Source organism: Bos taurus, chromosome 22 (genome assembly GCF_002263795.3).
Source record: "Bos taurus isolate L1 Dominette 01449 registration number 42190680 breed Hereford chromosome 22, ARS-UCD2.0, whole genome shotgun sequence".
Lineage (NCBI taxonomy): Eukaryota > Metazoa > Chordata > Mammalia > Artiodactyla > Bovidae > Bos > Bos taurus.
Window position 1 is genome coordinate 21,836,822 of NC_037349.1, and position 27,922 is coordinate 21,864,743.

The 27,922-nt window shown below is 44.7% G+C and overlaps 1 protein-coding gene across 1 annotated transcript in view; it reads right to left on the minus strand.

Moving 5' to 3' along the window:
• The window catches only part of ITPR1 (inositol 1,4,5-trisphosphate receptor type 1), a 353,911-nt gene that overhangs the window by 314,038 nt on the left and 11,951 nt on the right, over positions 1-27,922 (minus strand). The window contains exons 3-4 of the mRNA NM_001435139.1: positions 11,851-11,958; positions 7,321-7,391 (exon numbers count right to left, since the gene is read on the minus strand). Of these exons, the coding sequence (NP_001422068.1) occupies positions 7,321-7,391; positions 11,851-11,942 (163 nt within the window). The 5' untranslated portion in view covers positions 11,943-11,958. The remainder of the gene's footprint in view (positions 1-7,320; positions 7,392-11,850; positions 11,959-27,922) is intronic.

Sequence of the window (27,922 nt, forward strand, 5' to 3'; positions counted from 1 at the left end):
TGTGAAATGGTAACCAGCCTGCTTCTGGTGCTGATCACGGCTTCAAGCTAAAGCCCACTGAACAGATGGGAAAACCGAAGCCTGGAGAAAATGCAGTGATTTCCCCCACGGTGTCACAGTGGTTGGTGGCAGAGCCTGGGCCAGATGCTAGCTCTCAGGTTAGGTGGGCTCTTTACTCCAGTGCTAGTGGTTTTCCTACATCTTTCCTACAAGAGCCACTCCCCACCTCGGACTGAATCTCGGGTCAGATTATTATCAGATAAGTAAGTTGCTGGTACGCAAATACTTCTCATCACTTGATCATGAAAAATGCCATTCTTAGTTGAGCTCCGCCCCCCCCCCACCCCCGCCCCTGGCCTCTTCAAAGCTGTTACGAGGGAGGGGCTTCCCTGGTGGATCAGTGATAAAGAATCTGCCTGCCAATGGAGGAGACATGGATTTAATTCCTGGTCCAGGAAGATTCCACATGTCCTGGAGCAACTAAGCCTGTGCTGAGCCTGTACTCTAAAGCCCACGAGCCACAACTACTGAAGTCCATGTGCCCTATAGCCCATGCTCCGCAACAAGAGAAGCCACTGAAACGAGAAGTCCACGCATGGCAACTAGAGAAGTAGCCCCTGTTCTCTGCTGCTGCTAAGTCACTTCAGTTGTGTCCGACTCTGTGCGACCCCATAGACGGCAGCCCACCAGGCTCCCCCGTCCCTGGGATTCTCCAGGCAAGAACACTGGAGTGGGTTGCCATTTCCTTCTCCAATATATGAAAGTGAAAAGTGAAAGTGAAGTCGCTCAGTCGTGTCCGCTTCTTAGCGACCCCATGGACTGCAGCCTACCTACCAGGCTCCTCTGTCCATGGGATTTTCCAGGCAAGAGTACTGGAGTGGGTTGCCATTGAAGCCTAGGCAGCAATGAAGACCCAGCACAGCCAAAAATAGATAAATAAATCCACAAGCTCTCTAAAAGGTAGGCTGACAGTACAAGCGTTCTGGGACTACAGAAGAGCTATTGAAAATGAAAAGACCAGAAGTCTGATCCTCAAGTTCACAGCCATGCCTTTAGATCCAGAGTGCTTTACCATAGCCAACCAACACACTCATCATCCCAGTATCATCTGAGACCATGATTCCTACGCTCTCATTGTTTTAAAGTGAACACATACTGAGCTATCAAGAGTCTTCAGCCAACATTTCACTCAGGAGACAGACCCTCATTTGCACTACAAATAGAATTCAAAGAATGCTGCAGATCACAGATTGCATAAGCCACAGCTTGCCCCATTGACAGGTAAAAAGTTAAAAATGCATTAAGTCAAAGAGTCCAAGGCTTCCATCTTCCTCATTCATACAGTCCTAAATTAAAGTTAAAAGAGCTTGGACAGACAGCAGAGAAGTAATAACCTAGTCTATTCTCATTTAGAGATGGCAGGTAACAGGACCATGGCTTGAAGGAACCCTCATGCTTTGGGAAGGTTCCGCCGGGGAGAGCGAGAGCAAGGCACTGGGTTCAGGCCTTTGCAAGGGAGTTCTGGTCTGACTCTGACACTCACAAGCCATGAGATGCTGGGCCAGCTCCTCCTCGTCAGCCCAAAAGGCATCAGGCATAAAACAGACACACCCTGGGCTGAGGAGGTGTTGCAAAGCTCAGGAGAGAATGCACATCAAGTGGCATTATCTACTTTGCCCCAGTGAACTACTAGATAACAGGGGTGACTTTCGTACTTTATAGAAGGATACTTTACCAGCTGGGCCTCTGCTCCCTTACAAACAGCTATCATGTGGACACAAAATCACTCTCAACATGTTTCTTAAAGATTTTAACTGTGAACTGGCACTGACTTCCTTGAGAATGTATCTTTCTTCCCTGGAGTATAAATGGCTGGTGCATAGGAGGCATTCAATAAATGTCTGTGGAATGAATAACAATCAGTCTAAGAAGGGATATTTAACTGACCATGTTTCTCAAGGCTTCCATCTCCTCATCTATATAATGGGAACACCAATATCTGTGCCTCACAGGAAGGTTACAAAGCTTAAAAGAGAGAATCCACAATCCACACTGTGCCTTGCACAGTGTAAATGTAAATGCTCCATCAATGTTAACATGACACGTATGCTCAGTCATGTCCGACTCTCGGTGAACCCAGGGACTGCAGCCCACCAGGCTCCTCTGTCCACGGGATTTTCCAAGCAAGAATACTGGAGTGGATTCTCATTTCCTTCTCTAGGGGATCCTCCCAACCCAAGGAATCAAATCCATGTCTCTTGCATCTCCTGCATTGGCAGGTGGATTCCTTACCAACACATCACCTGGGAAGCCCCTAGTAGTTGGTACTGTTATTTATAATGTGGGTCTATTTCTCTGTGACACTTGTAAAGACTCCTGAAAGCCAGGGAGACCGTGTTCAAGTCATTTCACCTCTCTTCATCAAGGCCAGCAGCTGGAACACAGAAGAACCTCAATGCTTGACTCATTTTCACAACAGATTAACAGTGGATTACTGCACTTGAAACCAACTTTGATTAGGAGAGAAAGAGGAAACACAGAGAACAAGGGAGATGCTGATCTAGAATATGCACACTTTCAGCCTGATCTCTGAGCTCTTCCCCAGTTCCTATGAACCACCAAAGATAGCAGAATGCTTCCTTTCTCCTCACCTTTCCCTGCCCAAGCTCCTCCCCACAGCTTTAACTCTGAGTTACCATTCAAAACAGCTTCTTTTCTAAAACTAAAGGTTTAACTACAAGATTAAAAATCTCTCACACATTGGGAACACTGATAGCGTAGTATCCCGTACAAGATCAAGAATGTGAGGTCAAAGTTAGCCTCTTGACCTAAATGGAGAAGATCAAGTTTTGAGGGCAAGAACTGGACAATTTCCCCGATCTGAAAAAAAGGGATTACACAATAAATGTCATCATCATCACCAAAGCTGATCTTGTTTCCCAGAAGCCCCAGTTACTTCTACTCCAACAACACTGGAGGTTCAACTTACAACAGCAGTCCTTCTAGGATGGAAATGGACAATGGTTGTTAGCTTCCATCTTCTCTTTGTAGAAGATGCCAGTGTATTTAGGACAGGGAAGGGAAGGGTGGGAATGAAAAGGAAAAGACAATCCAGAGAAAGGAAATCACTAACCACAAAGTTTCTATTCCCAGTTTCAATCTGATGTTTGCCTTCTCTATTTTCAAACTACGGGCAAAATGACACTCATGAGGAAGAAAAGAGATTCTGCCTTACCTTCCACTGACACAGGTGCTTTAAAATGGTACCACATTAACAAAAGGACTAAAGTAATTAAATGATTCTACACCTCAGTTCTCATCACTGAGAGGACAAGGATATGGTCCAAAATTCATTCAGATAATGAAAATGCCTTGGCTTCCATGAAACAGAACTGCAGCCAATCTCTTCTTCCTACCCACAACAACGTCAGGGGCAGGAGATACATTCAAAGGAATCGCAAAGAAAGCAATTCACTTGGAAGTGTACTTTTACTCATCAGAAAGAAGCAAGTGTGTTCAACAGTTTAACTCATCAGCATCTACCATGAAAAAATAATAGCTTCCAGTCACTTGAGCAAGCCTCATGTACTCAAGTACTCTGTTTGGTTCCTTAGCCATATTACCTTCCTCCCTATATCTTTATGAGGAAGGAATTCTTTTCCCTCCATTTCATGAGTAAAGACATAAGCTCAGAGATTTAAGTAATCTATCAGGGTCACTCAGTTGTATATGGGAACACTGAGCCTCGAATCCAGGCCCATGTGGTCCATGCACACACTGCTACCCACAAAGCATTTAAAGACAAAAAGAGGAACCATCTATAATTATTCTCATATCATTATTCACATACAGTTTCTGTCCCTTCTGCCACCACCTCTGAGGATCAGGCTCTGTACTGAGAACTGGGAATGAAAAGACAGAAGTAACTAAGGCTTCCCAAGCCCTTAACTAAGGACCATCAGTACTAAATTTGGAACACACATTTAATCCTCACAATAACCTTTTGAGCAAGGGACTAACATCATCGCGCGTTTCACAGATGAGAAAACCAAGGTTCACAGAGGTTACGCCATTTGTCCAGGGTCACAGAGCTAAGAATTAGCAGAATTTGGATTTGAACCCTGGAAGCCCAATCCTCCAGGCTATGTTATTAACTGCTAGGTTGGCAGATTTCAAGAGGAGCTCCCAGAATTAAAACCCCAAGTCAGAAGCCACACGGAGTATTAACATCAATCGGCCTTTGGTTTCCATTTACTTAAGAACAAGTTATGATGGTTCTCAATATAGGAAGTAACTTGGCAAGGAAGCAACAGCAAACCCAAATGACTACGTGTAGCTTGGCTGATTGCTCATGTAAAGACTCCATCATTTTAACCAGCCACTCCCCAGCATCTCACTTTTCCATACGTGTCTGGTAAATTTCAGGGTGCATTGGCACAGCAAGGAAATGGACAAGAAATGCCACCTAATTGCCCAATGCACCATTTCTAAACATCAAAATGACTTCAACCTTCAAAACGGATCTGTATTTGGAAAGGCAGTAATCCCTTTCAAAAGAAACATCTTTCTTTTTGTTTTAGAGAAAAATGTTTCAAACACTACACCACAATTGAAGGGTTGCTTTTTGGAAAACATCACCTGGGTTCCAGGGTGCAAGAGACCTTCCAGTGGCTGCAACGGGAGATGGGTCAGGGCCCCTCACCTGTGTGCAGACAGCCTCCCACTCACCACGAGGAATTGAGGCAGCCGTGACCTACATTCACAAAGCCAGCTACAAAGCATGTTTTGAACCAGATTTCCCACAAGTACAAAGAACCTCACAACCTAGAACACTTTATTTTTAATTTATGGAGAAAGACAGTCAACAAATCAAGTCACTGTCACGTGACCACCAGTGGATCCAAGCCAGGCCATAAACAGAGTTTGAGTGAGTGAGTGAAAGTCACTCAGTCGTGTCTGACTCTTTGCGACCTGAAGACTGTAGCCTGCGAGGCTCCTCTGTCCATGGAATTCTCCAGACAAGAATACTGGTGTGGGTTGCCAGTTTGGTTCTTTCCAAATAGCCTCTACAGGAATTGTTACTTTTATCTCAAAAAAAATCTCTTTCAATCAGCCACCAGATATACATCTAAGCACCAGGCACTTTTATCCTAGTGCCAGGAAAACACACATCTCTTCTGATTTCCCTTGGCTATTATCTTGTTTATTTCAATGTTCTAAATGGCACCCCACTCCAGTACTCTTGCCTGGAAAATCCCATGGACAGAGAGCCTGGTGGGCTGCAGTCCATGGGCTCGCTATGAGTTGGACACGACTGAGCGATTTCACTTTCACTTTTCACTTTCATGCATTGGAGAAGGAAATGGCAACCCACTCCAGTGTTCTTGCCTGGAGAATCCCAGGGATGGGGGAGCCTGGTGGGCTGCCGTCTATGGGGTCACACAGAGTCGGACACGACTGAAGCAACTTAGCAGCAGCAGCAAACTTATATTCAGACAGCCACTGGTTAACTCTAAATAGTATGCTAACATCTTCCTCAGCTTCCTTTCCCAGCTCCCAGAGCCCGGGTGCAGAATAGGATAGGAGCTCATGTTGGACCCAAGCAATAGGCTCCACATCCCTTCCACTTGGTCCCAACTGTAAAAGCACTCTGTGGACCAGCTTCCTGCTACATAATAAAGCCACGAGTTTATAGCTCAGGCCCTAATAGCGGTGGTTCATAACCTAGGCTGCATGGGAGACTCAATCAGGGAATTTTCAAAATATCTCAAATACCCTGTTAAATGAGAATCTCTGGAGGTAGAACTCAAAAGTGGGTGTTTTTGAACATCCCCGGGGTGATTTCTCAGCCCAAGTTGAGAATCCCAGATCCTAGTCCATCCGTCAGCAACTCTATGATTCCAGACAGGCTACTAAACCTCCACCTTCCAGGGCTTCAATCCCCTCCCAGGGAGAGTACACCCTCTCCATCGGCTAGAAATGCTGGCAGACCCTCAGCACAGTATGAGTGTGGCCACACTCAATGTTGGCACGGAGTCCCTCATGCTTGGCTCTTTTAAATGGTAAAACTGCAATGCATTATATAATTCAGAAGGAAGGGCTTAATTCTATGAGTGAGTGACAGGATTATGATCATTGGATCAAATCTTTCTGTTGCATTCAGGATTCTGTTTTGGAAGGTGACATGGAGCAAGAACTGAGAAGAAAAAGGCAACAGAGGTGTATATGCTTATGCCAATTTTTTTTTTTTTTTTAAACAGACTCCCACCAGCCTCCTCCCCAGGTGAAAACATGCTCCTGGGAGCCTCACGCCAACTGGATGCAGCGAAACACCGAACACCTTCCAAATGGCTTCTCTCCATCTGAACAACCGCCTATTTTATTCTAATTTCTGGAGATTTTATTCAAAAACCTCAATTAGTTTCTAAATCATGTAAGAACAAAAAGAAGTCATAACTCGAAAGATACAATCTGCAAACAGCAAGGTTTAAACTCTCTGGGACAGAGGCCATCAGTCAAATAGTTAACCCGCTGGGTTCTCAGCCCTGGCTGTAAACAAAAATCACTGCCCTAAAAATGCCAGTGCCTAGCCCCCAACCTTGAGAGATTCTTTAACTGGTTTGGAGAGTGGCCCTGGGCAGCCATGTAACTTAATATCTCTCCCAGATAATTCTACTATGCAGCCAGAGCTGCGAAGCACTAACCACAACAGCAGCAAAAAATAACAACAAAATATTTCTCATTTTAAGATACCAATTATATTTTAGACACCTCCTGCAATACACTAATCTACCTTCCGAGGAAGACATCAAACACAAGAGGTCTACAAAGAAAGCCAACAGTGCAAGGCCACCAGCAGGAAGACTGTCCCACCTGTGCCTTTTAACTCAAAAGGGTAAGTAATAATAAGAACTCCTCACTGCGAGGTGAAGTATGTAAGGACAGCAAAGCTCCCAATGGAACAGTAAGTTCTGCTGAAACACCACATGTTCCTTGATACTCAATCCATAAATCCTACTTGTTCGAACACAAGTGTAAGGCTTTAAACTGAATCCGTGCTTACCAGCATGTATTCAAGTGAAAAAAATGAAGGTCCTAATACAAGCCTTCATGATCTTGACACTGAACTTATTTATGCCTTTTAAGAGTTCAGAAAGCCTGAAACTGGCCTCATACATCTTAAAAATATGTAGGCAAATAAACCTATGACTGACTAAAAAAAAAAAAAAACAAACCAACAACTATATCTACACACAGCAACAGGCTTCATGAATTTTCAAATGAGGCAAGGGACCCACCTTGGAATGGTCCCCAACTTACCTCTGAATTTCTTGGGTGGATTGTTAAGGTCCCCGGTTTCTGGCTGCACAACACAACGGTCATCAACCAGGCTGCAAAGAGAAGAAAGATAAATGTTGCATCAAACCAAGTCTAAGAAAATAAAACCCTAAGCACTAGGCAAAACTCAAATACTCAGGGCTGTTCCTATGCAAAACAGGCTGCCCTAGTCTCCAGCCAGGGAATGAAACCTCCTTCAAGAGCCTAAGACTCTGCTTCTGCAATGGTACTGTACATTAAGGTACTGTTTTCTGTGGCTCTTTTCACTTCACCACGTCCAGAAGAGACCTGAGAGTGTGCGTAACAGCGTGTGCATGCTCAGTTGGGTCCAACTCTTTACAACCCCATGGACTGTAGCCCACCAGGCTCCTCCGTCCATGGGATTCTCCAGGCAAGAATACTGGAGTGGGTTGTCATGCCCTCCTCCAGGGAATCTTCCCTGCCCAGAGATCAAACCTGCATCTCTAGCATTGGCAGGTGAGTTCTTTATCACTGAGGCACCTGGAAAGCCCCGATGTGAGCACAGCATGTACTAAAGCTCAGGTCGGGGGCACAACAAAAGGTCCTTGCACCCAACCAATGGTAGCCAAGGGGCCCACTCCATGCCAGGCACTGAGCTAGGCCCTGGGATGTGAACATGGGTGGGAGGCAGGCCCCTGCCCTTCGGGAGCTCAAGGCTGGTTCATGCAGGAGCCAGAAAGACAAACTGACAAGGAGCATATCACCTGCAGGCTGTAAGAGAAGAGGACAAAATACAGCCAGAAACTCACTGTGCCTGAAGCTATCTGAGAAGCTGCCGGTGGAAGAGGCCAACCTGGCAACTACTGGAGACGGAAAAAGAGGCGGAGGATGAAGGGAGCATTTTCAAGGGGAAGGAACCCTACGCACACAAGCATGGGAGTAAGAGAGGACTCTGGAGCTTCAAAAAGACTAGTGAGGAAAGTGCACAAAATTACAGATAAATAACCAGCCTCTAACTATATATAAAGACCCCATGTTTAAAATTCCAACTGACCGATATGACTTGTACAATGCTTTTGTACAACTGATTTGTTTAAAAAAAATTTTTTTTTTTGGTTTGAACAGATGAGGAAAACTGAAGCTCTGAGGAGTTTACATGACTTTCCCAAGTTCCTAGAACTGGTATTGGTAGGACTGGCTCATTTTTCAAGTGGCCACAAAACTTGATCCCAGCTAATACGGTTTTCCAGGGGTTCTTCCATTAATATATGTCTTATCCCAAAGGCAAGTTACCATTAAATAACCAGCCTTAACTCTTACTGCTTCTTTTCCAAAGTCTGCCAACATATCCTAAAATTCTTTCACACATCTTTCAAGATCCTAAATCGGAGCCCCCATCTTCTCATGAAGACCCCAAGTCTTTCCTGCCCCAAGCTCCCTCTGCCTGGCCTCTGTCCCTCCCCACCACCCCCCCAACCTCCCGGGCTAAAACACAAATGATACACTAGGCAACAAGATCCCCGAGGACAGAAAGCGTGCCTGCTTTGTGACCCAGAAGGTTCCACCCTTCACCCAGGGCCAGCACACTTCCTAACAAGGCTGGGTACTCAGTATCTATTTAGTGGATGGATCGAAGTTTCTAGAACAGTCCACCAGCAACTTGCCTCCTTCGGCTCTAAGACATAGGCTCTCTTCATTAACAAGAGGGACCGTGTGGTCACAGCCTCAACATTCATGCACAAATCAAGAGCAGAAAGTGTATACATAAACCCCTGCCCACTGTGAGCCCCTCCAAGTATAAACAAGGAAACGCCACCAGATCTAATATGTGTAGGCAGGAGCTGGGGATAGGGGTGGGGAGTGGGGTGGCATGCCTTGGAATTCAACATAGGGCTTGGTAAATTAATCAAGTTCTCAGGCAAGGAGGTATGGGTAGGAGAAAGGGTCCCATTCTAGGTTAGAAGAAAATGAACTGCAGATGGCCTTCAGCTACCTGCTAGTAGCATGACACAGACTGAATCACTTCACTCCCCCGGTCTCAGTTTCCTCATCTGTAAAATTGAAGAGTTGGTCTCAAGGATTCCTAAGTAGGGAGATGTTCATGAGACTTTTTGTTTCTTAAATATAGTGATACCAAGTGCCCATCCTCCCCAGGCCTACTAAAGCCGTGTTCCAGGACGGGATCCAAGAATCTTTATTTTTCACAAGTTTCGCACGTGATTGAGAAGCACTTCTCTAGACACTACATGTCACACACTTGGGCCTTCCAAGGCCCTAGGTGAGTTTAAAGTTCAGTGAGTCAATAAAGCCATTTGGAGGTAACTTCCATCTATATAAATGGAACTGGGTTACATAAATAGCGCTGGATGCTGATTCCACAAAAATTGGCAGCCACTCATCGTCATCCACGAGTAGCGCTACATAAATGTAAAAAATATGAGAAGGAAAAAGAGGTCAAACTTTATTTTCCAAATCCATTTTTACACCGGTTATCCTCAAATATGTGCAGAGAACCAAGGGAATAAAATATTCATCTAAAGGAAAGACTAGAGCCCAAAACTTAACATAAAAAAAAGAGGGGTCATTCTCATGTTAAAGGGGAAGACCTTATTATTAATTTGTTCACAATACTTATGAAAACTCTTATAAAACTCTGTACCTCATAGGAAATCTAAGAGGAGATGCTCTGGAAGAAAAAGAGGTACTAAGATTTTAGGGGCTGACACGGTAGATTCAGCAAGTGGCAGGAAGTGAGCCTAGGTGACTGGAGAGGCAGTGGCACCATTAAAAGAAATTAGGGCCACAGACCAGAGATGGAGCATAAGGGGGGCCTGAGGCTTAACAAGGCACTCAGGTAAGAGTTGTGGGCAGACCATGAGGATGGGGGTGAGCAAATTCAGCCAGAGAGGCGCGGTCAGACAAGCTGGGAAGGGGAAGTTGGCCCCACCAAGGGCAACTGTTAGAAGCACTGGTCTTGAAGTTCTCAGTCTTCGTAGCTGTGAAACCCTGGGCAGGGGACTTCACCTCTCTGATGGTCAGAGATTTTTGCCCCCATAAATAGCAATAATGATAATGCTCACTGTAAAAAGCTGTTTGGGGATTAAAGGGATGGTGGATATACAGTACATAGCACAGAGCTGTAAACACGGACAGGATTCATACAGGTAGTTACCACTGCTACTTATTATTGCAGAAAAATAAGAGGATGCAAGATTCAACTAGAGATGGAAAAAGCAAGGAATCAGCCAAGAAGAAAAAAAGGACAACAGAGAGGTACAAGCAGCAGGACTCTGCCAAAAGCTACAGAAGGTATCTTGGGCAAACTCCGGGAGATGGTGAGGGACACAGAAGCCCGGTGTGCTGCAGTTCATGGGGTCTGCAAGAGTCAGACACGACTTGCTGACTGAACAACAACAGAAAGTATATTGTGAAGGATAGGTCTTTAGTATAAAAAGGTTTAAAAAAGGCTTAAGAAAAAAAAAAAAAAGCCACTTGACTGGTGATCAAGCAGTCATGGATCACTCATTTTTACTGGATGACTTTTGAAAATAAAATCTTTATTCGGAGAGATCCAGCTGAGCTATAGAATTCTTTACCTGAAATAACTTGTTCCTTGAGGATGGAGTAACTGAATGAGAGCCTGGGAATACACTTACTTTACAAAATACCAGAGAATCGGCATACTTTAAATAGGAAGTCTGGTTAAAAAGGATGGTTCTGGCTGCTGTGACAATGAGGTTCTTAGAGAAATTGTTGCCTTCCTCCCCCGCCCCCACATTTGAGATCAGCTCTTGCCAAACACCACAATGCCACCCACCACTCCTTTTCATGCAAAGAGATTACAGACCATGTATAACTCTTACAGAGATAACCACCTTCACTCCCCATTCTGCTTGTGCCTGCCCTTCGGGACTAATTCACCTCTCATTTCCTCTTCCAGACAATAGAAGGAGGAGAAGGCAAAAGATAATCAAATGAATACATTAGGGAATGTATTTATACGGACTTGGGGGGAAAAAAACAACTGAAGAAAGAACAGAACACCAGAAATCTGATTTAAAGAACTTGGTGCCATTTGTAACTTTCAGATGCACACAGTGATCTGAGGCAGAAAACGTTGTGCCTCAAAGAAGAGAGAGAAGCACCTGAGAAGTTCTGGTCTCTACTTGTACAACAAACAAGTCACCATTTAAAAATAAGCGCTTTTACAAAGAGAAAGCACTTCCCTGGGTCTGTAAATACTAATCTGAACATTCATCCCATACACTTAGCACTTTCCCTCTGACGTATGAAAGAAGAGGCTATTACAATAATTCTGAATGAATAGTACTAAGTGATGAGATTTCACTCTTGCAGAACGGATGGGCAAATGGCATTTTTGTGTAAGAGGTTAAACCTGGCTAATATGAGATCTGATATTTGTGATTCCAACCATCGCTGGAAAAATCAAATAAAATGGGAACATTCATGTCCTAGAAAAATCACAATGTTGAAGCTGATGTTCTGATGTCTTAAACAAACCCTGCCACACAAGAAACCAGGTGCTCTTACCCCAAGGTGCTAATAAATCCATTTGTCGATCCTTCGGCGTACAGAGAACAAATGTCTCCGATGTGTAGGAAACTAGACATCTTGTCAGACATGTCTTTCTTGAGAATCCTAGACAAAGTAAAATATGCAACATTATTAGAAGGAAAGAAATGCTCGGGGCGGGACTGGGGGTGGGATAGTCACTGAGAATTGGCTTAGCTCAATTTTCCAAAGCGTTCTGCTTAAAAGTCAAATTTAAATCAGTGTGTGACAGGCAGGCAATTCGCTGAGCCAAGCAGGACATATGCAGCCACATTTTTCCCCATCTATCCTTTCATTTCAGGGTATTCCAACCACAGTAAGGCTTGTTTCTAACAAAACCATGACTGAATCCAATTCTCCAAGTTGAAGACCCTAGATAATAAATAGTGAATATAAAGACTACAGGGAAGTCTGCCAAGAACTCTGCAATGATTAGGAGCTGGAAAGTCTGACTTAGGAAATATTAACATGCTCAATCTGCCTCAGGGAATGTTCAGGCAGAAGGAAACACCTGGTATAAAACTTGGGTCCGGCAGGGCCTGGGGCTGAGGCACCAAAGGAACAGAATTAATATGAGGAAGCCTAGCAATAAATACCACAAAGCTCTAGAGGCCTTTTAAGAATTCAACAACCTATACACTTCACGCAAATGCTATTCCATTGTCTTTCCTTCTCTTCCTTCACCACGAAACCCATGCAGAGGCAGAAAGACTCAGCACCTGGTCCAAACCCTTCCAACACAACTGAAGAGTCAGGCTGCAGTCCCTTAAGAACCCTGGTCAGGAACACACACAGTGTTCATAAAGTCAGTAAATCTCTGCACAGCCCAGTAATCACCACACAAACAACACACACACACACAAATTATCAACAAAAATATTGACATGACTCATAGAAAGAGCTTTCATCAGGGTCATAAACATTGAGGAGTGGGAGTCAATTATAAAAAAAATCTAACCTGAAATTTACAACACAAGCTCAAGGACTTCCCTAGTGGTCCAGTGGTTAAGATTCGGTGCTTCCACGGCAGGGAGCAAGGGTTCAATCCCTGGTTGGGGAAGTTCAGAGCCCACATGCCACACAGCATAGTTAAAAAGTAAAAATAAAAATAAAAAACAAGCTCAGTTCTGTGCAAAGAGTGTGTGCTGGCATGGACTGCAGTAGCTCCTCATCATTTCCTCAGGCACCTGGTGTACAGACGTTTAGGGTCACCTCAGTCTTTCCCAGACCTCTCCTCCAAACCCAGACCCCCTTAAACATCCTTGCCCATCTCTTTACTCCAGTTTCCCTGCCAGAAAGCATTCACCCCACCACGCCACAAGACTTGGAATGGCATGGAGAAGTACGCTCTCCTGAAATTGCTTTCCAGGTGCCAAGTTTTCTTTTCAGAAGAATTATGCCTCAGTGATCAGCGGGAAACCTCAAGAAGCATTTCTCCTCCCTTAGTAGGAGTGGCAGGGACTGAAAACAAACCATAAAAGAACCTCAGTTCACTGCTTGTGAGAAACAGCGAGGAAAAACTCATCTGTCCTTCCAGCAGCCAAGATGTTGCAAGAGATAAAGAGCACTGCCTTGAACATGAACTTACGTAGAGAGATTGCGCGCAACTGAGAACACAAACTCTCAAAACGAAAGAGCCAGCATCTCTAGACCTTGGGGAGAGATACACAAACAACAGGCAGAGACTCGGCTCGACACATCCCACTCTCTGAAATCAAATCTATCATCCTGTCATTTCTTCTTAACTGTGTATTTCACACCTATAGGCAAACCGATGTTTTAAAACAACGGTCCTCAACCTTTTTGGCACCAGGGATTGGTTTTGCTGAAGGCAATTTTTCCATGGACCAGGGAGGGGAGAGGAGGGAATGGTTTGGGGGTGATTCAAGCACATAACATTTATTGGGCACTTTATTTCTACTGCTATTACATCGGTCATCAGGCATTAGATTCCAGAGGTTGGGAACCCCTGTTTTAAACAACATCCCAAAAAGACACTCAAAACAAAACCACTCATGAGCATTGGTATTTTCCTTCTGTGCTTATATTTAAAAGTCTTATAAAGGGTAAGGAAGTCAGTGTACTTCTGGGACTGATTACTGGGAAACAAGTTCTGTTTGAATTTTGAGTCAGACCGAATCTGTGTCTTCACACTAGAAACTTCCAGAAGGATCCAGGGACAGTGATGAACGCAGGCGAGCAGATACAGGCTCGGGAGGAGGGCAAGGGACTTGTCTACTGTGACTGAGTCTCTCCCAGCCCTCTTGGCCCCAGTGGAGACGAGGCCAGGAAACAGCAGCATGCCCATGAGTCTCTGAACTTTGATCACAACCTGGTCACCTTACTAGAAGCTTTAGGTCCTGAATGGGAAGCACTGGACACTATTCAGTGTCCTGGAATGACAAAGCATGACATACTCAGTATTGCTTGCATTGATAATCGCAATAGAAGTCTGGGCACCAGGCCCATGCAGCAAGGTTCTCCATTGCCACCATTTCTAATAATAATGGCTAGCATTTGGCAAGCATTATCACACCCACCACTGGGCTGAGACCTTTACAAATCTTCTCAAATACTCAGGACCACAGCATGAGGCAGGAACTACCATTATTACCATTTTGCTCTTGGGAAACTGAGCTGCCAAAAGGCTAAGATGTCCAAGACATATATAATTAACAAGCAGGAAGGCCAGAGTTATAACTCTGGTCCACATGACTGGTAAACAGAGCTGTTCATCAATGGCGATGCCTGGAACATGGATTAATATGTTAACCATTCTTATTCTTGGTGACAATATTAAGAACTGATTTTCTTTTATGTGCACAATTCCATTTGCTAATTTTTCTTTGGTATTTTCTAATTTTTCTGTCGCTGCCACATAATACTTTGATAAGTTAGGGGGGGAAATTAAGTTTCTTCTTCCTAATCAATATTCTTACTAAGTAGATAGTTGAACAAATAAACTTCAGGCATACTTTATATTTCCTCCTGAAAACATGGGTTAATGCATCCACCAAAGTTAATGGTCCTCAACTGAGCAATCTGCCAGGCATCCTAGTTAAAAAAGAGAGGGGCGAGGGCAGGGATAGATTCTTCCCCAGGGTCCCAAACAATGGGTACCCTCACAAAGGACCAGGCAGACCCTCTCTGGTCTGGTGGGAAACCTTTGGAAGCTTCCCCTCACCTACCATTAGCCAAGTGGAGGAAGAGGAAAAGGATGAGGAGGGAGTAAAGGGGAGGAGGGCAGGGCACAACCATCAGTGATGTCCTGGAAGTAAACACCAGGATAGTCAACAGAACAGGCCTCTGGGGTCTGGAGGGGAGGAGGTAGAAAGTCATCCTGGGAGCCATCTCTGGAAGACTTCCTGTTGTTCAGAAGCAGGATGGGAGAGCCTGCCCATGGATCTGATCCTGGACCATTTGTGCCTTTGAACTCCTCATCATTGTACCCAGGGCTCCTGTGTCACTCACACAGTGGCTGGGGATCACCTCACGGAAGAACAGCTGGTGCCACCCTGCCAGTGAGCTGCAGGACCCTGGTACATCTGACACCTAGGGCTCGCTGCTAAGAAACTTTGAGTTGGTCAGCAGGTATCTATGAGAACAAGCCAGCTCCAGAGCTCCAACCATCTCTCTGTCCACTAGCTGTTATTTCTGGCTGATTTTAGGGCTTCAAATGTCTTTCAAAATCGTGAATCACTACATGGTACAACTGAAGCTTATGTAATACTGCAAATTAACTACATTTCAATTTTTAAAAATAAAAAAAAATTCTTTATATTAAACTTTCCTTGTCCAGTCTAAGAAAATAACTTCTGGGTACGCAGTGTACAACGTGACAAGCGTAGGTCATAGTATTGTATTGTATATTTGAAAGTTATCAAGAGTAGGTCTTAAACATGTCCTTCGCAAGGAAAAAAAAAATTTATAACTGTGTGGTGACAGACGTTAATTGAATTTACTATGGCGATCATTTTGTAATAGATAACATACATCAAATCATTATGCTGTACACCTTGAACTTATACATGTTGCATGTCAAATATCTCAATAAAACTGGAAAAAATTAATAAATTAAAAAAAATCAAATTCAGTAAAGGAAAGGATCTCCTGCATAAGAAGTCAGCTGGGTATCACACAAATGGACTCTTTTGTGTCCTATGACGACATATTTTTACTTTAAGGAAGGTAATTATCCTGCCTAATTCACCCCTTGAGAAAAAGCTGAACAATGTAGAATTATACTGAAACTCCCAACCACAGAGCATTCTGAACTTTCCAAATATACAAAATCATAGAATAAAGGTCGGAAGCAGCCCTGTAAACCCTGTAATTCCACGTCTCGCCCAATAATAGAACTACCCCCACCCCAACCCCCACCATGTCGCTTAAGGGATGGTCTTGTCTTCCGTGTGGACCGGCAATGAGGTCTATTCTAGGTTCAAAGAGCCCGGCTGGCAAACACTCCTGTCCCCACCCCTCCCCACAATGACAAGCGCCTCCCAGAATCTCTGCTACTGATCTGTCCTCTGATGCTCCAAGACCTCTGAACGCATGCACACTCTCGCATTTCTCCTTGAGACTTGGCTTGTCAGCATCCATCCTGTCAGGGTTCCAACCTGGCTCTGTCAGCTCTTCTCTGTAGGGCTTCGGGCCAGATCCACACCTTCCCTAAGCCTTACTTTTCCCATCTGTAAAAGGGGGACAAATAGAGTGCTTCCCTCAGCAGGTGGTCATAAAGCTCCATGAGATCATCTTTATAAAGCACCTGCTGATGTACTGAGTTGGCCAGAAAGTTCATGCGGCTTTTCCCATGAGTGCTTATGGAAACACCCAAGTGAATTTTTTGGCAAACCTGATACCTGGCAGGAAGTTAAATCACGCCATCTATGAAAATTATCAGTATTTCTATACCACCTCCACCTCCCACCACTGCTTTGATCAGTTAATACTCCTGAAATAGGCTTCTCACAGAGAGGCTTGACCTGGGTGGAGAAAGGTAGATCACTCTGGCCTCTGTGTCGTCCACAGGCAGATGGAGCTGGGGCAGGTTTGCTGAGCCTCACATCACCCACTCCCCGAAACTGCTCCCTGAGCAGAGTGGAAAGAAACGGGATGCTGGATTCTATTTGTTAAGAAAGGTGGGGATAAAAATGCACCGATTCAGAGCTCCCCTTGGAGAAAAGAAACCCGGGGTGAAATGGTCCTCTGATTCTGAGGCCACACAGCCTGTGTTGCTCTCGGCCTTTCCTACACCTCCTCGTTTCTCTTGTCCACTCTGCTGCCTCCAGCGGCTTCTATACCACGAAGAGCCACAAGTCTGTATCTCCTGGCCAAGAGCTACTGGGGTTCAGCTCACAATGGACCACAGCATCTCAATGGACCAAAAGGAACTCACCCGTCTGCCCAATCTGCTTCTCCTCCTCCACACTCACATCATCGACCTCCACAAGTCTGGGGGCACCTCCCGTCCTCTCTCACCTTATCCCTGTCACAGGACTTCTGCCCGTGCTGGTCCCTCAGATCCAAAATACACTCATTCCATCTCTTGCCCTAATACAAGCCCAGATCTGTCTGGGATCTGTTTGGCATACTACTGCATTCCTATCACCAGTGCGGACCACGTGGTAGGTGCTTAGTAAATATGTCAAACATATGAATGATGACATTTAAATGAACATCAAATCTTACTGATTTTAAGCTTGAATATATTTCTTAAAGCCTCTACTTTTTTTAACTCCTCTGCCCAATCCACAAATCTCAGGCAAAATCATTTTTCAACTGGGCTTCATTCTGGTCCTTGATTTTTTTGTTGTTTCATTTTTAAAAAATTTTTATTAGAGTATAGTTGCTGTAAAGCAACGTTGTGTTAGTTTCTACTTCATAGCAAAATGAATCAGTTATATGTATACATACACCCCCTCCCGTCGGGACTTCCTTCCCATTCTGGCCACCACAGTACCTTAAGTAGACTTCCCAGTGCTACCATTGGGAATACATTCTCACTAGTTATCCACTTTATATATAGTGTCAAAAACATATATACATCAATCCCAATCTCTCAGTTCCTCCCATCTCACCTTTTCCCCCTTGGTAGCCATAGATTTGTTCCCCATGTCTCTGTCTCTACTTCTGCTTTGCAAATAAGATCATCCATCCTATTCATCTCTCTCACCTCCATTATTCTACATGTACAGCCAGCATGACCTTTTAGAAGCCTAAGGCAGACCATGCATTTCTCTGCTTAAAACCTTCCCAAGTCTCTTCAGGGCTCTCCATAATCCGGTCCCTGTCTATCTCTTCCTTATCTCTCTGGACTCTCCCCAATGCTTTTACCCTCAAGCACTGATGCATTTTTCCTGATTCCCCCAACATACTGTGTACACTTTCTGTCCGCCAGGTGTTGGCATCCGCTGCTCCAGCTGCCTGACACTCCTTGTGTCCCCCACCTGGGGCTAACTCCCAGTCACCTTTACGGTCCCAGTTTGATGTCACTGCCTCCTGGAAGCCCTCTCTGACACCCCAAACCTGAGTTCTACGTTGGCAACACATTTCTCTATCAGTTCAGTTCAGTCGCTCAGCCGTGTCTGACTCTTTGCGACCCCATGAATCACAGCACGCCAGGCCTCCCTGTCCATCACCAACTCCCGGAGTTCACTCAGACTCACATCCATTGAGTCAGTGATGCCATCCAGCCATTTCATCCTCTCTCGTCCCCTTCTCCTCCTGCCCCCAATCCCTCCCAGCATCAGAGTCTTTTCCAATGAGTCAACTCTTTGCATGAGGTGGCCAAAGTACTGGAGTTTCAGCTTTAGCATCATTCCTTCCAAAGAACACCCAGGACTGATCTCCTTTAGGATGGACTGGTTGGATCTCCTTGCAGTCCAAGGGACTCTCAAGAGTCTTCTCCAACACCACAGTTCAAAAGCATCAATTCTTCGGCACTCAGCTTTCTTCACAGTCCAACTCTCACATCCATACATATAGCACCCCAATTACACTATCTGGGCCCACTGTCCGAAAATCCCATATTCACTTGTTTGCTAGTTTACCTGTCTTCACCACTAGACCATGCATCCAGGAGGGCAAGGCTTCTCTGGTGGCTCAGTTGGCAAAAAATCTGCCTGCAATGCAGGAGAACTGGGTTTGAGCCCTGGGTTGGGAAGATCCCCTGGAGGAGGGCATGGCAACCCACTTCAGTATTCTCGCCTGAAGAAGGCCCATGGACAGAGCCTGGTGGGCTACAGTCCATGGGGTCACAAGTCAGACACGACTGAGTAACTCAGCACAGCACACAGCACAGCCACGAGGGCCAGGACAGCAGAATGATTCATTCCCACTGCTTCCCAGCCCCTAGCACATTGCCTGGATCATGTAAGCAGTCAAATTTGGGTTCAATGTACTAGAGTGTCAACTTATCTGCTGCTTAAAAGAAATTACACTGTTTCTTAGGGGATTGTTTTTCTAAAACTAATTAAAGCCAAGTTTATGTTGTTGGATCAAAAACAGAGAAGAAAGGCCTCTTGGCCCTTTTCAACAGATTTTTGAGACACTGGGAGCCAGAAACAAAACGTCTAACATCTATCCCTGGAAAGAAGTACCTGTCTCCCACTGACCATCCCTTGGCATGTTCAAAAAGGCCAGAAACATCAACCTAGAACACCTGCATTCAAATTCCATCTTCATCAGTTACCTGCTGTGTGTACTTAAGCAACTTACATAACTTCTGAATTTCAACTCCCTTGTGCATATTTTAAAAAATAAAGTGTGTGTGTGGATGGTGGGGGGAGGGTACCATTCCTATCGCTCATCAGGACCTTGCCTCCCATCAGGGTCATCATGAGGGACAAACCAAAAACCCCACACAAAGTGCTCCGCCTAATACCTGGCCCTTAGTAAGGGCTCACTTTTTAATTTTCAAGTGAGACTAAAATGAGAACCTTCACTTCACTTCCTTCGAAGTCTTCCCTCCCTACTGCCTGTAACTTGCGCTTCTCTCCTACTTGATAGACCCTTCTAACTCTGTCAGCACTGCTGGAAACATACCCAAATAAACACAGGTCCCAGAAATGTTTCAGTCCTCTGCAGGCCCATCAGGTGGCTGAAACTCAGGTCATCCAAGGTCCTGTTTCTCGGCCCCCAGATTCAAAATACCTGAGACAGCCAGACCTCAACTCCGCTTCCCCTTCTTCTAACATCAAACTAGGCCCCTGCTGGAAGAGGGGTGGGGGTGGAAATCTCTTCAAAGGAATGATAATTCAATATTTAGAACTTTCTTCCACTTTGGTATTGAGACAGGCTAAAGCACAGCCTCATCCAAAAAGAAGTATGTTCATTTCATTTTAAGCAGTTCAAGATTTGGATTTCTCTTTTTTTCTTTCTTTTGCTAAAAGCTTTGTGGTTGAAACTCACTTATTGTCATTTCTTCCATCTATTTCTACTGTATACACTTAACTAATGTCTTATATTCATTTCTCTAAAAAAAAATAGTAATCTCAACTTTCGCCTACTCACCACTCAAGACTTTAAAACTTAGCAACTTCTGAAATGAGACCAAATTAGAACACTTTCATTAACCAAGAAGTGAACTAAGGTTATCACTTAAATCTCAAGGGTGGATGGACAAAGGAGGAAATCAGAATCGTGACCTCACAGCAGTGAACAGACCCCAAAGCCACAGATTCCCACATTTTTACTGACCTCAGAAGCAAGCCTTTTTATTTCATTAAGATGAAGCCACCTGATCTTTGGGATTGAACAGCCTTTCAGTCATCAGGGGACAAAAAGAAACCCACTGACACTGCCCTTAAGTTCAGCCTTTCCAAGACAGGAGGGGTAAGTTAGGAGTTTGGGATTAACATATGCACACGACTATATATAAAACAGATAATCAACAAGGACCTACTATACAGCACAGGGAATTCTACTCAATACTCTGCGATAGCCTACATGGGAAAAGAATCTTTAAAAAAAAAAAATGTGGATATATAAGTGATTCACTTTGCTATACACCTGAACTAACACAATACTGTAAATCAACTATCCATGAAGTTGCTCAGTCGTGTCCAACTCTTTGCAACCCCATGGACTGTAGTCCACCAGGCTCCCCCACCCGTGGGATTTTCTAGGCAAGAATACTGGAGTGGGTTGCCATTTCCTTCTCCAGGGGATCTTCCCGACCCGGAGATCAAACCCGAGTCTCCTGCATTGTGGGCAGACGCTTTACCATCTGAAGTAAAACTATACTCAATTATAATTTTAAAATAAATTAAAGTTTGGCCCTTCCAAGCTCTGGTGTCAGGTAGAAAACCCCCTCATATTGCCTGCCCTCTCCTTTCCATCACTCACTCCCTGATGACCAGCTGTCCCAAGTGCTGTACTGCCCACTTACCTTAACTGTGACAATCTTGTACACATCACCCAAGACACAGGCAAACTACTCCCCAGAGGCCTGCATTTGCACTCACCTAGGGCTTCCCTAGTGGCTCATGGTAATGAATCTGACTGCAATGCGGGAGACCTAGGTTCAATCCCTGGGTTGGGAGATCCCCTGGAGAAGGGAAAGGCTACCCACTCCAGTATTCCGGCCTGGAGAATTCCATGGACAGTATAGTCCATGGGGTCGCAAAGAGTCGGACACAACTGAGCGACTTTCACTTCATTTCCCTTCTTAAACACTGAAATTGGCTAGCATGGAGTATCTCATGTACTTCTAACAGCTTCACCCTGACACTTTTAAAACCATTTGTGAGGGAACCCATGGGCAATAAAACTTAAAGACAATCTAACTTCTATCCTACAAAACAACTTCCTCTGAATCCAGAAGCTTCAACCACCACCAAGTAAGGGGTTGTAGAGTAACAGCCATTAAGGAAGTTGCATTTGAAGCGACTGTTTTCAGACATGGAGAGGAACCCACACTTTCTCATTGTTTAATGACCCTTCCCACTACAAAACTTCTGGACTGGTTGGTGTAATCTTGCTCATCTAAAAATAATGAACACAAGCACCACTGCCTTCCAAGTTCGCAATGTTCCTTTGCAGTGCAGGAGGAGCTTTAGCTGGGAAGCAACTTCAGTTTTGCAAGAACAGCTTAAATGCATTCCCGTGCATTTATGTCTGAATAGAAAGCTCTGATACAACACCCAGACTTAGGGACACTCAATTGCATCCTGCCACTTAAGCCTTCAGCTTCCCCTCTCAAATGTTCCATGCCACCACCCAACCTTCTGAAAAGCCTACCTATTCTATAAGTGGTTACCTATCCTACCAGTGGCTTTTACTGGTGCCCCAGGGACTCCTAAGAGCTCCCCAAGACCCTTTCAGAGGATCTTCAAAGTCAAAACTATTTTCGTAAGATCACCAAGGTGTCACTGCCTTTTCTCATGCACAGTAGAATTCTCCAGAAGCTGCAAGACATGTGATGTCACAACAGATCGGAGGCAGAGGCAGGTCTGAGTCCAGTTACCTTCCATTAAGCTAGATCTAAAAGCAATTTGGGCTTCCCTGGTAGCTCAGTGGTAAAGAATCTGCCTGCCAACGCAGGAAACCCAGGTTTGATCCCTGGGTCTGGAAGATCCCCTAGAGGAAGGTCTGGCAACCTACTCCAGTTTTCTTGCCTGGGAAATCCCATGGACAGAGGAGCCTGGCGGGCTATACAGTCCATAGGATCACAAAACAATTGGACATGACTTAGTGACTAAACAACAACAACAAAAGCATTTTACAGAGAAATGTAAAATAATGACACTCTTCTCGCTGAATTTTTGTTTTGGAAAATATAATTACTGCCCATAAAAAAATATGTTACTGTATTAACGTGCAATAGGTTTACTTTTCATATTTTCTGTGTGAATTTTCTAAGTGTTAATTTTGAATATTATAAATACAGATTGGTATAACTGATGTCAATAGAAGTTCTTTGCGGTCCTCATCTATTATTTTCTTAAATTATGAAAGTATGAAAACACATTTACAGGAGACTTAGAAAATACAGAACAAGGTTACATACAGTTCCACTATATACTATAATTATTTTTAAGTAGATAATATCTTTAGTTGGAGTTTCAGTATCAAACTCTCAAAAATTAACAGAATGAATATACAGAGAGGTAAGATACAGGAGATCTGAAAATGAATTCAACATATTCTCAGTTAATTTTTAAGCATCAAAACCTGAAAGTCTGAAAAAAGTGCTTCAACAAATTTTCAGATTTACTCTGGCACTGGCTGGCTGTGCAGTGAGGAGTCATACAGTACAAATATGAAAAACTGGATCGAACAGGATTAAAATGCAAAATATACAACTTAATAGCCAGGGCTTTAGACAGGATTCCTTGATTTGAAACCTAAATCCTTTTTATTCAACACATTGAATACCTACTAGATATTAGCCCTACTCTACTCTAGGTGCTAAGGATGGAGGTCAAATAAGACAGTCAAGGTCCCTGGCTCTCATGACACGCATATTTTAGTGAAGACAGTAAACAAACAAAAAATAAAACAATCAAGTCAAACAGTGGTAAGTACTATGCAGAGAATTAAAACTGTCACCCAATTATGGCTGGTCAGAGAACAAGTTGAGACATGCAAGTAAGAGCTGAAAGTCAAGACAGAGGCAGTTATGCAAAAAAAAAAAAAAAAAAAGACAGGCAGAAGAGCATTTCAGGCAGAGAAAATAGCTCTGTACGGTACAAAGGCCCTATAGCAGAGCAGTGTTTGATAAGTCCATGAAACAGACAACCAGCCACAAAGTTGAGAGCATTAATGGGGAAAGGAAGGAAAGTACTGGGTAAGGCTAGGGGGAAAAAAGCCAGTTCCAGTGGGACTTGACCAGGGTAAAACGTGTGACTTTTCTACAACTGTGATAGGATGTTCGTAACCTTGACCAAAGTATTATACGTACTCTTTCTGGGCCTCGAGTTCCTCATCTACAGAATGGGGATCATAAAATTGTGTTGAGGATTAAATGAGAAAAAGGAAATCAATGGACTAAGCACACAGGAAGCAAAACACAGGAAACATTTCTCTTTGCTGTCATGCTACCTAATATTTTCTGATCTGTTCTCTTTTCTACTCTCATAAACCACTCATATTAAACTTTTTAGGGCTCATAATCAGTTGACAATCAGCCTATCAACCAGCAAGTCCAAATGAACGTAGACAAGGGGACACATTGTGACATGGCCTTTATCTGAATATGTCTATGCCAATTCCAGCAAAAGGTTCTCCAGCTATTTCAAGTAAGACCGAAACCACCCAAGCACCGCCAGGTGAAGAACGGATGACTACACGACACCCACGCAGCCCTTCTCAGTCCACCCTGGCATCACCAAGATTTGTCACTCGGCCCCAAAGCACCATACTCTTGGAAAGTCATTCTTCCGCTGAAAAAATGCAGCCAATGGAATCCACCAGCCCTTCCTGCCCTTTCTTGTCATAACCACATCGCCTCCACCCCTAAAAAACAAAGGGCTCTTGCCTAAGTCTTTCAGAGCTGGTTTCATTGCTGCTTGCTTTAAAAATGATCGCTTAAAAAGAACAAAGGCATAAAGCTTCCCTTAAAGCAGATTCTTTACCATCTGAGCCACCAGGGAAGCCCTCTTTAAAGTTAGGCTGTGAAGAAGAGGGCTCATGTACAAAGACTGACAAGTGCCTGGAGATCCAAGAGGTCACAGGCAGCTGGCCCCATGGAAACATGAGGGACCACGGTCACCACCAACACAAAAAGGCATCACTACACTTTTAGGTCAAGCAGCCCCTCCCATGGGCAAAGCTGGGCAAACCACAAGGGCTTTCAGAAGAAACGCAAGAGTATGCCCAGAAAAAGGAAGAGCGGCCAGCATTTGATCAATCTCCTGGCTAGTAGCCAAAGACGCTCCCTCCAGAGAGGCACAAGTCACGGTGAGACGCCCTCGCCCAGGCACATATATGGTAATATGGCTGTAAATCCGGGAAGGGGGTGGGGGAGAGAAAACCCATCCTATTCACTTTGGACTCCTGCAAGAGAAGAGGTTCTCTTTACAATCACCTCTGCGTCTGTTACTGGGGACTCTCACAGTTAATTTTGGAACTTCCTTTGAGCAAAGCTATCTTGCCGATATCATCATCTTTATTGCAAAATGAGGATAAGCAGCACCCCGTTTTTTAGTTGGACAGATGCCCCCACCACCAACCACACTTCCATGCAGCCCCCTCCTTGCCTTCTTCTCCCCTTAGCGGCTAATCAGACTATCCCTCAGACACGCAGCATGTCCCCATCAAGAGATAATTTATTCTATTGCACAAAGCACTTCTCCCCGGAGCACAGAAAATCGCCTTGTGCTTTCATTTTCAGCTAGTCCCAAAGGAAATCACCGACTCAGAGATTTCAACTTTCAGCAGGGCCCTCCGTGACAATCTCAGAAGTAACAGTCATAAATCTGAAGTTTGGAGCCATTCTCTAGTTTAAATATTGCTCTTTCAGATGTCTCACACACACACACAGATAAACCTACCTGCTTTTTCACAGACATGTCCACTAAATAAACTCTTCCCCAAAACGGTAACTGATCTACAGAGTTATTTTTCAGAAAAGATGTCAGTGCTGACATATGCCTCCATGCCTATTCCTAAAGGCCAACGTAACAGAAGCCCATTGAGAGCTCAAAGTTGGCAGTCCGAGCACTTTACACTTGGTGCGGAGAGGTCATTTAGCCAAAATTCCTCATTTTATAGGTGGAAACAAACACCTTCTGAGTGATTTCATGGAGGTCACATACCCGATTAGTAGCCAAAGCCTGCAGACCACAGGGCTCTGGGAACCAAGGCTAGTGCTTCAGGGGAAGGGATGAGGAGAGTGTTTATTTGGTTAAAAAGTTAAAGTCAGTCCTGGCCTGAGAAGACCCCACTCTGCCCACAACCTGAACCACACACACAAAAAAAACAAAAAGAAAGAAAAAAGCAAGTTAGGTTAATATCCTTAGAGTGAGATAAAAAGTCTCACTAAGTCTGGGAAAAATCACTCCAGGATAAGCTTTCTCAGTCTCAAGGCTATTGTCATGGGCTGGGTGGTGGGGGGCCGGTAGGGGGGCACGTAGAAAATTTCTTTGTTGTGGGGGACCCGTCCTATGCACTATAGGATGTAGGATGTGTAGGGACATCCTTGGCCTCAACTCACTAGACGCCATTAGCAACCTCTCCCCCTCAGCGGTGACAACAAAAAAAGTCCCTAGACATTGCCTGATGTCCCCTGGGGACCGAACCACTCTGCTGGAAAGGTTTGGTTTTGTTCTGATCTCTGAGATCGTGTGCAACCATCTATTATTCTACAACTTGGCAGTAATGCCCCAAAGCAGGTATTTTTACACCTATGCTACAGAAGAGGAAACAGATGCACAGATGTCACATGTTTTGTTTCTACTGAACAGGCAGGCGACACCCAGTCCCCGGGAGTCCCCATCCCTCAGTTGAGCAAGGCAGCACCGTTTCACCCTGAGACCAGCTCATTCACTGCCTCGTTCCTACTTCCACTCCCCTTCAGTAACCACCACCAACTTCCCAAGCTGACGCCCTAAAGGCAGCTGTGCTGAGCAGTCTTCGAAGCGATCACAAAGAAATGCTGAAGACCTTTCTACCCTGTCCTTAACTTTACTCTTCATGGCAGATGGGGCTTTTCAAAGCAACAGGCCAACTCAAGAGATAGGTCATCAAGCATGTGCTTAGTCGCTCAGTCATGTCTGACTCTTTGCAACTCCATGGGCTGTAGCCCACCAGGCACCCCGTCCATGGGGATTCTCCAGGCAAGAATACTGGAGAGGGTTGCCATGCCCATCTCCAGGGGATCTTCCCAACCCAGGGAGCAAACCCAGGTCTCCCACATTGCAAGCAGATTCTTTACCCTGTGAACCACCAGGGAAGCCCATGAATACTGGAATGGGTAGCCTATCCCTTCTCCAGAGGATCTTCCTGACCCAGGAATTGAACTGGGGTCTCCTGCATTGCAGGTGGATTCTTTACCAGCTGAGCCACCTGGGAAACCCTTACGTCATCAAGAGAGGGGTACAAAAAATTAAATTAAGTAGTAGCCTACAGGGCTTCCCTGGTGGCTAAGTGGTGAAGAATTTGCCTGCCAGAGCAGGAGACACAGGTTTGATCACTGTTCCAGAAAGATCCCACATGCTGCAGAGGAACTAAGTCCATGTGCCACAGCTACTGAGCCTGTGCTCTAAAAGCCCAGGAAGTGCAACTATGGAGCCCGTGTGTCACAATTGTTGAATCCTGAGTGCCCTAGAGCCTGTGCTCTGCAGCAAGAGAAGCCACCCCAATGAGAAGCCTGAGCACCATCACTAGAGAGTAGCCTCTGCTCGCCACAACTAGAAAAAAGCCCTTGCAGCAACAAAGACCCAGCACAGCCCAAAATAAAAAAAACAAAATTAAAAAAAAAATACTTATTTTTATTTATTTGGCTGCTCTGGGTCTTAATTGCAGCACATGGGATTTTTAGCTGCTGCATGTGGGACCTAGTTCTCTGATCAGGGATCAAACCCAGGCCCCCTGCATTGGGAGCTCTGAGTCTTAACCACTGGACCACCAGGGAGGCCCCAACATAACTTTTTTAATTAAAAAAATATATAAGTAGCCTACAACCTTCAATGGGAGATAAAACATAGATAAATAACCTCATTCACAAGTAACTGTGAGTGCTTACTAAGTGCCAGGTACTCCAGTGGGGAAATAAAAATCAAAAAGGCCCACAGACAGAAAGTGCCAAGGCCTTACAAATCACAAAGACTGTTTTGTTTTGCTTTTTTTCTTTGCTGCACCACCTGGCCCATAGGATCCTAGTTCCCCAACCAGGGATCGAACCTGAGCCCCTTGCATTGGAAGCACAGAGTCTTAACCACTGGACTGCCAGGGAAGTCCCACAAATGACAAAGGCTTTTAAGTTTCAAGGAAGGTTTCCCAGAAGAGGAAGAGCTGGCTGAGAAGAGAAGCATCTGGCAAGGTGGACAGAGGGGCTGGGACAGGGTCAGCTGCGGAAAGCCCATGGGCAAAGGCACAGAGACAGAAT